The following is a 12,106-nucleotide window of genomic DNA, read 5'->3' as shown; positions in this document are numbered from 1 at the left end:
ACTCGCTCTGTGTTGTGGTCGTGGTAGCTACATGCTAAGCTAACGTTAATTACATAATATTGAACCGATAGGAGCTTATCTTATCTAATCTTACGTTGATGTTTGATCGGGTAGTGGCACACGTGGTACCACCACGTAAGATTAGATAAGATAAGCTCCTATCGGTTCGATATTATGTAATTAACGTTAGCTTAGCATGTAGCTACCATGACCACAACACAGAGCGAGTTAGCCGAACGTTAGCCACCAGCCACTTTTTCCTTCGTGATGCATCAGCTGGTATTATATAAAACTTGCGATTTGGATTTCTGTGTTTGTTATTAGTACAAAACGTAACACAGCAGCTTCAATTTGGGTATTCGAGAGATGGCCATATCTGCAGGTGTTTTGTATGGACATTATGTCAAGTCAATCAGGGGGAGATCTTTGACTCATATCTCGCCTTAGAATCACCAGAAAGGCTTTCGAAATAGTGAAATGCCATGTTGGCCTTAATATTTTCAAAACAAATCGTATGAAAATGTTATGAAATGAACAAGAATGTGATAAAACATGTAATAAAAACTGACCTAAACGCATGCATTTGATGGTAGAAATCCGTATGGTCCCCCTATACCAAGATGGCGGCGGTCTCGTGACATCAGAGTGTCTTCGAGAATAGTTGGGAGCCGGGGTCCGGTGGCGGTCGGCGAAGCGACGGTTCTGGTCCGTAGAGCGGAGAAGCTCGGCCCTTGTGTCCTCCCAAATTCTCCTGCAGCGGCGGAGGTGGTCCTGCACCGATGGAACAGCGATCTCCTCCTCCTGGGCAGGGAACAGCGGGGGTTGGTAGCCCAAAGGTGTGTACCGCTTCCGCAACGGATTCTATTTCCGGGGTTGCCCTGATTGGCCGTGACGGCCACGTGACACGCCGCGGCCACGCCCCGCGGCAAAACGCAGATGCTGCTGTGTTTCACTGCCGCTTCCCCACTTCAACGTACTTTTATCCAAAATGCTTTTCATTGTCGCGCCACATCTCCCGAGTGCAGAGCTGTGCCCCACTGCCTTTCACATCGCGCCACGCTTAATCATTTATCATTTAACATTTGAAAGGCATACATTGTTGTCATACAGAAGTACAGAATACTTTTATCCTAAATGCTTCTTACTGTTACACTGTTAGAGACTGTGCTAGACAAATGAATGACTAATTCGGTCAGAAATAACGTTAGTAAGCACTGCTTATATGCTTATTATGTCTGCAGGGTACAGTAAACGTTTCTCCCGGTACATTCTGAAGAGCACACCGCTGTATGTTGGAGAACCAGCGGTCTTCCGCTCCTCCTCACTCGAGTGAGAGAGCAAAGCCGTGCGAGGGGGGCGGCACCTCGGCACAGCTCAGCCCTGTGTGATCGAGCAGGAAGGAGGAGATGGGAGTCCTTCCAATCGGAATTATTGCTGTCAGGCGATTAAAAAAATTAATCTAATTAATTACAGGATTTTAATCGCATAACCATTTTATGCCTGATATTCTATATTCTATAATCATATTTCAAATTGCATGTGTCCGGATGGCAGAATTCAGTACTGTATCTACAAAACCTTCTGTTTAATCATCTTCCATCTATTAATTTGCTTAGATTTTTCAGGTCTGGTCAATTTGAGCATGGTGTTATTCACAGTCAAAGATAACAAAAAAAATATTGATATTCTCATTTGGTTCATTACAATTTACTCAAAATAAAATTTTCATTCAATCAATCACAGCGCAGATTGAGTGATTGAATGAAAATGTTATTAACAGATTGCAGAATGGGTACAATACAGTACGGCTCAATACACACAATTGTTAAGGGGATGCAGATCAGAGAAAGACTTTCGTCTTGTTTACATCAGGGTCCCCCATTTTCAATTCATAATGAATTGTAAGTAAGGGTGCAACTTGCACTGTGCAATCCATTCTTTGTGGATCTAGCCCACAGTATTTCTGACACTGGGAATACATTCCCTGAGATTCATAGATGTCCCTAGAATCAGATACCAAGAACATGCAAATGGACCATATTAAAAAAAAATCTGTAAATGTGTATTCTACATTCTTATGGAATGAATGAGATACAAAAAAAATAGTATTTAAAATATGTTGTTTCTTTACACATATGTTGGATTATGAATATGTCTTTATAGCTATGCTGCCAGGCTGGAATATGTAGTTTCTTTACACATATGTTGGATTATGATTATGTCTTTATAGCTATGCTGCCAGGCTGATCCGCGACCCTCCGTGCTGCGATCACCAGCGGGGAGAATATGCTCACGCGAGCGGCATCGCTGAGCTCTGGTGACTGTCTTATTGGGGCTTATGCCGAGAAGCAGTAACACAACATTGCAACTCAGGGCTGAGCTGTGCCGAGGTGCCGCCCCCCTCGCACGGCTTTGCTCTCTCACTCGAGTGAGGAGGAGCGGAAGACCGCTGGTTCTCCAACATACAGCGGTGTGCTCTTCAGAATGTACCGGGAGAAACGTTTACTGTACCCCGCAGACATAATAAGCATATAAGCAGTGCTTACTAACGTTATTTCTGACCGAATTAGTCATTCATTTGTCTAGCACAGTCTCTAACAGTGTAACAGTAAGAAGCATTTTGGATAAAAGTATTCTGTACTTCTGTATGACAACAATGTATGCCTTTCAAATGTTAAATGATAAATGATTAAATGATACACAGCGAAATCTACGCTCTCTCATAAATGATTAAATGATACACAGCGAAATCTACGCTCTCTCATCCTGCTTTCGCCAACGGCAGCGCGCTTGCCGCTGCGGCTGCCGCGGGGGCGTGCCACGGCGTATCACGCGGTCGTCGCGGCCAATCAGGCCAACCCCGGAAATAGAATCCGTTGCGGAAGCGGTACACGCAGCCCAAAGAGGACTCAAAGGGGGACTGACCTGTGGCCGCTGAAGACAGGGAATTGTGGGCGTATTCGATCCACAGCAGGAAGGTGCTCCAGCCGGAGGGGTCCCGGGCTGTCACGCAGCGGAGGGCGGATCCTAGGTCCTGGTTGGCCCGCTCCGACTGGCCGTTGGTCTGCGGGTGGTACCCGGAGGAGAGGCTGACCGTGGCCCCCAGGGCCCGACAGAAAGCCATCCAGACCTGGGAGATGAATTGAGGGCCCCTGTCGGAGACGATGTCCACCGGGATCCCGTGGGGCGAAAGACGTGGAGTACCATCAGGTCTGCGGTTTCTGCAGCAGAGGGGAGTTTGGGAAGAGCAACAAAGTGCACAGCCTTCGAGAAACGGTCAACAATAGTGAGGATGGCTGTGTTACCGTGTGAGAGGGGAAGGCCGGTGACGAAGTCCAGGGCGACATGCGACCAGGGCCGACCGGGAACAGGGAGCGGACGAAGGAGCCCGGCGGGCGGTCGATGAGAGGCCTTTGCACGAGCACAGACGGTGCATGCCAGGACGAAGGCGCGGGTGTCCTCTCTCATGGAGACCCACCAGAAGTGCCGTTTCAGCAGGGACAGGGTACGGTCGATCCCAGGGTGGCAGGCGAACTGGGAAGCGTGAACCCACTGGAGCACCTGGGAGCGGACAAGGTCAGGGACAAAAAGCCGGTTAGGTGGACCGTTACCTGGGTCCGGCTGGGCACGCTGAGCCTCCCTGACGATGGACTGGATCTCCCAGGTGGCCGCGGCCACCAAGCAGGATGTGGAGAGGATGGTGTCGGGGTGCGCGGGACCCTCCTCGGGGACAAACTGCCGGGAGAGAGCGTCTGGCTTGGTGTTCTTGGAACCAGGCCTGTAGGTAAGGGTGAAATTAAACCTGGCTAAGAACAGCGCCCAGCAAGCCTGGCGGGAGTTCAGGCGCTTGGCCGTCTGGACGTAGGCGAGGTTCTTGTGGTCCGTCCAAACCAGGAAGGGGACCTCCGATCCCTCCAGCCAGTGCCTCCATTCCTCCAGGGCTAGTTTGACCGCCAGGAGCTCCAGGTTTCCGATGTCATAGTTGACCTCGGCTGGGGTCAGGTGGCGCGAGAAGAACGCGCAGGGGTGCAGTCTCTGGTCGACGACGGAGCGTTGGGAAAGGACCGCCCCCACTCCGGTACAGGAGGCGTCCACCTCCACCACGAACTGGCGGGATGCGTCCGGCTGGACGAGGATGAGTGCGGTGGTGAAGCGCCGGCGCAGCTCGGCGAAGGCGGAGTCCACTTCTTCGGACCAGATGAAGGGCACGGAAGGCGAGGTGAGTTGAATGAGGGGTGCCGCGACCCGGGCTGTAGTTCCTGATGAAGCGGTGATAGAAGTTGGCAAACCCCAGGAAGCGTTGGAGCTGCTTGACGTTGGTGGGACGGGGCCAGTCGGACACCGCTTTGATCTTCTCGGGGTCCCCCCGGATCTTGCCGCCCTCAATGATGTAGCCGAGGAAGCCGATGGAGGAGACGTGGAACTCACACTTCTCCGCCTTGACGAACAGCTTATTCTCCAGAAGACGCTGGAGTACCCGGCGGACGTGCTGGACATGCTCCTCCATGGAGCGGGAAAAGATCAGAATGTCATCCAAATAAACAAAAACGGAGCGGTTGAGTACATCACGGAGAACGTCATTGATGAGGGCCTGAAAGACAGCAGGGGCGTTGGTCAGTCCAAAGGGCATTACCTTGTACTCGAAGTGGCCGAGTGGTGTCTTAAAGGCCGTCTTCCATTCGTCTCCTTCCCGGATGCGGACAAGGTGATAGGCGTTCCTGAGGTCCAGCTTTGTGAAGATGGTGGCACCTTGCAGGGGCTCAAAAGCAGAGTCAATTAAAGGCAGGGGGTACTTGTTTTTGACTGTGATATTGTTGAGACCCCGGTAGTCGATACAGGGGCGAAGGGAACGATCCTTCTTGGAAACCAAGAAGAATCCTGCGCCGACAGGAGAGGAGGAGGGAGTGATAATGCCTGAGGCCAAGGACTCGTGGACGTACTTCTCCATCGACTCCCTCTCTGGGCGTGAGAGGTTGAACAGGCGACTAGCGGGGAGTGGCGCTCCTGGGAGTAAATCAATAGCACAGTCGTATTGGCGATGGGGAGGCAGGGAGAGAGCCTGTTGTTTGCTAAATACCGCCTTTAAGTCATGGTAGACAGGAGGAATAGCAGACAGGTCAATGGTTTCGTTGGGGAGGTGAGAACCAGCGACCCCTAGTGGCGGCCGAGCTGATTGTAGGCACGCAACGTGACAGTGAGCGTTCCAGCTGGTCACTAAGCCGGTAGGCCAGTTGATGACGGGGTTGTGTAATTTGAGCCAAGGTATGCCAAGGACAATGGGATTGTGGGGAGAGCTGGTAACATGAAAACGAATATTCTCGCTATGATTTCCGGATAACAGGAGGCGGAGGGGTACGGTGTGGCGAGTTATTCGCGTGAGCAGTTTTCCGTTTAACCCGCGGGCGTCACGGGGTATCGGCTGGGCGTCCGTAGCGATGTGGTAGCGGGAGACTACCCCAGCGTCAATGAGGTTCTCGACGGCCCCTGAGTCGACCAGGGTGGACAGCGGGAGTGATTGGCCATTGAGACACAGCGTGGCGCTGAATAGCATGTTTGGACCGGAGCTGGGAGCGATATCAAGACTCGAACAGACGCCCAGCGTTACTGTCGAGCTCCGTCGTTTGGGCGAAGCCAGCATGAGACAACGAAGTGACCTAGTTGGCCGCAGTATAGGCATGCCCCCGTAGCGAGCCTGTGACAGCGTTCGTTGGGGGGGAGGCGTGAGCAGTCTAGGTCCATGGGCTCGGGGGAACTACTTTCAGTGCGGACGGCGCGGGGAAAGCGAGTCGGGCAGGGTATAGGTGGACGAGCGGTGCTAGCCTTCTCTCTGCGACGTTCACGGAGACGCATGTCCAGTTCCCTGGCCAAATGGATTCGCTCGTTTAGGGAGTTTGGTCTCTCTTTGGACGCAAGTTCGTCTTTTAAAAGGTCGCTCAGGCCTTGGCGGAAAGCGCCTCGCAGTGGCGTGTCCCCCCAGTCTGAGCCGGCTGCCAGGATGTGAAATTCGATAGCGTATTCGCTCACACTGCGACTTCCTTGGCGGATCGTAAACAAGCCGGAGGCTCTATCCGAGCCACCTGGAGGGTGGTCAAAGACTTTGCGCATGTCGTCGATATACGCGGAGTATGACTCGCAGAGGGGAGAATTATTGAAGTGGAGAGCGGTGGCCCATTCCAGCGCAGCACCCGTGAGCAGGGCCGACAGGTAAGCTACCTATCGCTGTGAAATGTGTGTGATTGTTGTCCGAAAACTAGCGAGCACTGGAAGATAAAAGCTCGGCATTTGGAGACGCTTCCGTCATAACGCTCCGGCGCGGGGACATGAGGCTCCCTGTGCGGGGGAATCCCACCAGTGGGGGGAGAGGCTGGTGGAGCTTGCTGAGCCGCGACGTATGCCTGAGCAGTGACGGTTTCTATGGAGAGGGCGAGTTGGTCTACTCGAGCGGCCTGGCCGTTGATTATACTCACGGACTGCTTCTGATATCTCCTCCATTCCTCGATCTCGTGTGCAGCTGGTTCTGTCATTTTGGTCGTGGTGTTCTGTGAGAAGTGGGTTTAGGAACACAGCCCAATCGCTGAACACAGGAGAGGAGAATGGAGCGTTTCAAGGGGTTTTAATTGTATTTCCCAAGCAGACAGCAGAACAATAGGAATGTGCAATAGAACGGGGTTAGAATGTTCTTGGGGGGTGAGGATAGATGTACTGCGGCTGCAGCTGTGGGCAGAGGACACAGGTCTGTGTCTGGAGAGAGAGCAAGAGCACCTCTTGCGTAGCATGGGACGTCCAGGCAGGACGGCGTACTGGAACGGGGATCCTAGGTAGTGATGACGACACCATGACGACTTCTGGTCAGCGTCGTCGAGTAGAAGTAGGATCCTCATCAACGGGGGATGGGATACAGCTGTGAGGAGTGAGGTGCCTGACAGCGTGTGAATCAGAGGGATGAGGTGCAGCTGGGCTGGGTGACGGGAAGTGAAGGGATGCTGGCCATATAAGGGTGTGAGGCTTCCGTGGAGGAAGAGAGGATGAGGAGGAGTGCGTGGTGGATGGAAAGGGGGATGAAGAGGAGTGTGTGGTGAACGTGAGGGGAAAAGGAGGGGGAGTGAAGTACGCTCGTGCTGTGACTATGACACCATAGCCTGAAGTATTGTGTAGTTCAGGTCCAAATTGTATAAAGATCCCACGGAAAATGAGTGTTTGACAAAGGTTTTGGTAATGTGTGTAGCAGGAAAAATGCAGCGTGATTATCCAAAATGGCCGTCCACTTCCATTCATTCAGACGCTTGAGTCAGGACAAAGGACTTCTTCGTCACCTTCCCCCACTCTCACCCGCCCGTCTGGGATCGCTTTCGGAGCAGACGCTCCTTGGCTACAGCGGTGGTCAATAATTTTCGCCATCAGTGGTGATTGGTCAGTTCAGGACCGTTTACAGTCGGATGTGGTCACTTGGCGGAGCGGCCTGTCAAATGACGCTCGCCGGATATATTGTCTTGTAACTCGAGACCCGAAGCACGCAATTGGTTGAGTGTCGTGGCGATCGAAAGGCGGCAAATTCAACTTTCGAACAGTGTAGTGATGCAGGCGAAAAATACAGCCCGGAGCCAGCAGACGAACGCAAAGTGCCGCAAGTGCGCGATGGCCCGCCGTCGGGCCGTCCGATGCTTAAGAGGTTAAGTAACAAGTCAGCAGGAAGGAAGGGAACAACTCAACGTGCACACAGCCCCACGTGCACACAGCCCCACGTGCACACAGCCCATAAGGAAAAGACAGTAGGTAGGTATATTAATCTTAAAAGATTTGTATATGGTCTACTAAAATACTTTAAGGGAAACATATGGCAGTCAAACCACATGTATGATTCTCACAATGACTCTATAAGGACTGATTTAATATGGATGGGCAAAACTCACAAATGTATTATTCAATAGTAGTTACTGGAAACTATTCGACTACTATTTTATCCCCCCCCCCCCCCCCCCAATATGAGACGGGCAGAGATGACAGCTGGCACCGAATCCATTCCGAAGAAGAGACAACAGACATGGACCCAGTACTTTGTTGGCGATGTGAAAATATGCAGAGAAACATTAAATATCTTTGGAACCGTTTGTGTTCAATTGGATCTGGTTCAGGTGATTATCTTCTCTCCATGCATACAGGCTGGCTGGCTGGCAGTGCGCGGAAGTAAGGCATAGAATCTTGACATCTAGATTGGTCGTTTTCTCTAACGAACGCATCTGCATATAATCCGCTGTATATATTTATCTATTTCTATATTTCCTAATCGTTTCACTATCTACTCCAGTGTGCTCGGAGGACGGGCCGTCAGCGTAACGGAGGATAGAGAAAGGCTTTTTGTAGCCTTTTGTGTGTGTGGAGGGGGGTAAATTGCGTAGATAGAACATAGATAGAATGTAGATAGAATGTAGATAGAATGTAGATAGAACCAGGGGTGTAAAAAGTACCCAGAAATTATACTTAAGTGAAAGTATGGGTACCGTCTCAAAATCTTACTCAAGTAAAAGTCAGAGTATCTGGCTAAAAACACACTTGAGTAAAAGTTGAAAAGTTTCTACTTTTAAGTACTAAAAAGTAAAAGTAAAAACTTTTTTTCTGACTCTCTATTCTTCTGATAGCAGGTGTTTAATCAAAGATCCCCATTTTCCATTGATGGGGATTTGATTGGCTGTTTTTAAATAAAGTGCGGCCGCAGGATTAATAAGGTTAGTTCGGCCAGAGAAATAAATATACTAATTAAAATAGTTGGACCTGCAAGATTTGTACTTTGTAAGTCTGCATTTTAAATGTAAGGAGTAAAAAGTATGTATTTTTTTCTCTGAAATGTAATTGAGTAAAAGTACAAGTATACAAACCTAATAATACTCGAGTAAAGTACAAATCCCCAAAAACAGTACTTAAGTATTGTAACAAAGTACAATTACTCAAGTACTTTACACCCCTGGATAGAACATTATAACTGAAATGACTTCACCATCCTACCAAAAAAGAAATGTAATCCCAAAAAGCTTGTAAAAGTACATATGAACTCCACCTCTCTGGTGTTCAGTGTTGTTGTCATTGTTGTTGTTGTTGTTGTGTTGCTTCCTCTCGTCCTTGACGGGCAGCTGAAGGGCCAGGGCTGAGGAGAGAGCCAGCAGGCTGGCAGGACCCGCCCCCACAGGCAGGGGGGGCTGCAGAGTGGGGTGGGGTGTGAGCGGCATAGGTTGGGCGTGGCCATGAGACAGGTGCTGAGCCTGGAGCTGCTGCTGCTGAAAACACACAGAGAGAGAGAGAGAGAGAGAGAGAGAGAGAGAGAGAGAGAGAGAGAGAGAGAGAGAGAGAGAGAGAGAGAGAGAGAGAGAGAGAGAGAGAGAGAGAGAGAGAGAGAGAGAGAGAGAGAGAGAGAGAGAGAAGAGAGAGAGAGAGAGAGAGAGAGAGAGAGACTTGACTAGGGTGCAGGGGTGCAGGATGCAGGTTGAGGTCTTCATGCCAGAATAGAGACGGTGTATTTGGGGCTGACATCAATATGACAGCTAGCTTCTGGTCTCTGTTCTTCAGTATCATATAGACAGTCTATATGCAGGGGGAGACAAGCCTTGACTAGGGTGGAGGGGGAGACAAGCCTTGACTATGGTGCAGGGGGAGACAAGCCTTGACTAGGGTGGAGGGGGAGACAAGCCTTGACTAGGGTGGAGGGGAGACAAGCCCTGACTAGGGGTGGAGGGGGAGGACAAGCCTTGACTAGGGTGGAGGGGGGAGACAAGCCTTGGACTAGGGTGGAGGGGGAGACAAGCCTTGACTAGGGTGGAGGGGGAGACAACCCTTGACTAGGGTGCAGGGGGAGACAAGCCTTGACTAGGGTGGAGGGGAGACAAGCCTTGACTAGGGTGGAGGGGAGACAAGCCTTGACTAGGGTGGAGGGGAGACAAGCCTTGACTAGGGTGCAGGGGAGACAAGCCTTGACTAGGGTGGAGGGGGGAGACAAGCCCTGACTAGGGTGCAGGGGAGACAAGCCTTGACTAGGATGCAGGGGAGACAAGCCTTGACTAGGGTGGAGGGGGGGGAGACAAGCCCTGACTAGGGTGCAGGGGAGACAAGCCTTGACTAGGGTGGAGGGGAGACAAGCCTTGACTAGGGTGGAGGGGAGAGACAAGCTTTGACTAGGGTGGAGGGGGAGACAAGCCTTGACTAGGGTGCAGGGGAGACAAGCCCTGACTAGGGTGGAGGGGGGAGACAAGCCTTGACTAGGGTGGAGGGGGAGACAAGCCTTGACTAGGGTGGAGGGGAGACAAGCCCTGACTAGGGTGGAGGGGGGGAGACAAGCCTTGACTAGGGTGGAGGGGAGACAAGCCTTGACTAGGGTGGAGGGGAGACAAGCCTTGACTAGGGTGGAGGGGAGACAAGCCTTGACTAGGGTGCAGGGGAGACAAGCCCTGACTAGGGTGGAGGGGGAGACAAGCCTTGACTAGGGTGCAGGGGAGACAAGCTTTGACTAGGGTGGAGGGGGGAGACAAGCCTTGACTAGGGTGCAGGGGAGACAAGCCTTGACTAGGGTGCAGGGGGAGACAAGCCTTGACTAGGGTGGAGGGGAGACAAGCCTTGACTAGGGTGGAGAGGGGAGACAAGCCCTGACTAGGGTGCAGGGGGAGACAAGCCTTGACTAGGGTGCAGGGGAGACAAGCCTTGACTAGGGTGCAGGGGGAGACAAGCCTTGACTAGGGTGGAGGGGAGACAAGCCTTGACTAGGGTGGAGGGGGAGACAAGCCTTGACTAGGGTGGAGGGGGAGACAAGCCTTGACTAGGGTGGAGGGGAGACAAGCATTGACTAGGGTGGAGGGGAGACAAGCCTTGACTAGGGTGGAGGGGGGGAGACAAGCATTGACTAGGGTGGAGGGGGGAGACAAGCCTTGACTAGGGTGGAGGGGGAGACAAGCCTTTGACTAGGGTGCAGGGGGAGACAAGCCTTGACTAGGGTGGAGGGGAGACAAGCCTTGACTAGGGTGGAGGGGGAGACAAGCCTTGACTAGGGTGGAGGGGAGACAAGCCTTGACTAGGGTGGAGGGGGAGACAAGCCTTGACTAGGGTGGAGGGGAGACAAGCATTGACTAGGGTGGAGGGGGAGACAAGCCTTGACTAGGGTGGAGGGGGGAGACAAGCATTGACTAGGGTGGAGGGGGGAGACAAGCCTTGACTAGGGTGGAGGGGGGAGACAAGCCTTGACTAGGGTGGAGGGGAGACAAGCCCTGACTAGGGTGCAGGGGGAGACAAGCCTTGACTAGGGTGGAGGGGGAGACAAGCATTGACTAGGGTGGAGGGGAGACAAGCCCTGACTAGGGTGGAGGGGAGACAAGCCTTGACTAGGGTGGAGGGGAGACAAGCCTTGACTAGGGTGGAGGGGAGACAAGCCTTGACTAGGGTGCAGGGGAGACAAGCCTTGACTAGGGTGGAGGGGAGACAAGCCTTGACTAGGGTGGAGGGGAGACAAGCCCTGACTAGGGTGGAGGGGGAGACAAGCCCTGACTAGGGTGGAGGGGGAGACAAGCCTTGACTAGGGTGGAGGGGGAGACAAGCCCTGACTAGGGTGGAGGGGGGAGACAAGCCCTGACTAGGGTGGAGGGGGAGACAAGCCCTGACTAGGGTGCAGGGGAGACAAGCCTTGACTAGGGTGGAGGGGGAGACAAGCCTTGACTAGGGTGGAGGGGGAGACAAGCCTTGACTAGGGTGGAGGGGGAGACAAGCCTTGACTAGGGTGGAGGGGAGACAAGCATTGACTAGGGTGGAGGGGAGACAAGCCTTGACTAGGGTGGAGGGGAGACAAGCCTTGACTAGGGTGCAGGGGGGAGACAAGCCTTGACTAGGGTGGAGGGGAGACAAGCCTTGACTAGGGTGGAGGGGGAGACAAGCCTTGACTAGGGTGGAGGGGAGACAAGCCTTGACTAGGGTGGATGGGGTCCAGGATGCAGGTTGAGGTCTTCATGCCAGAATAGAGACAGTGTAGTTGGGCTGACATCAATATGACAGCTAGCTTCTATAGCTCTGTTCTTCAGTATCTATGCCCTGATATGATATGTGCTAATAATAATTATGTGTATATTGAGGTCAACTG

General features: G+C 52.3%; 1 protein-coding gene across 1 annotated transcript in view; it reads right to left on the bottom strand.

The window, feature by feature from the left end:
• Positions 1-12,106, bottom strand: part of LOC311235712 (transducin-like enhancer protein 4) — a gene marked incomplete at both ends in the record, with an annotated part of 199,679 nt that overhangs the window by 121,946 nt on the left and 65,627 nt on the right. Inside the window, 3 exons of the mRNA XM_084323178.1 lie at positions 6,291-6,539; positions 6,704-6,714; positions 9,053-9,269. Coding sequence (XP_084179304.1) covers positions 6,291-6,539; positions 6,704-6,714; positions 9,053-9,269 — 477 coding nt within the window. The remainder of the gene's footprint in view (positions 1-6,290; positions 6,540-6,703; positions 6,715-9,052; positions 9,270-12,106) is intronic.

The sequence above is a fragment of the Notolepis coatsorum genome, assembly GCF_963971535.1.
Source record: "Notolepis coatsorum genome assembly, chromosome: 10".
Classification (NCBI taxonomy): Eukaryota; Metazoa; Chordata; class Actinopteri; order Aulopiformes; family Paralepididae; genus Notolepis; species Notolepis coatsorum.
This window is presented reverse-complemented; position numbering and strand designations above follow the sequence as displayed.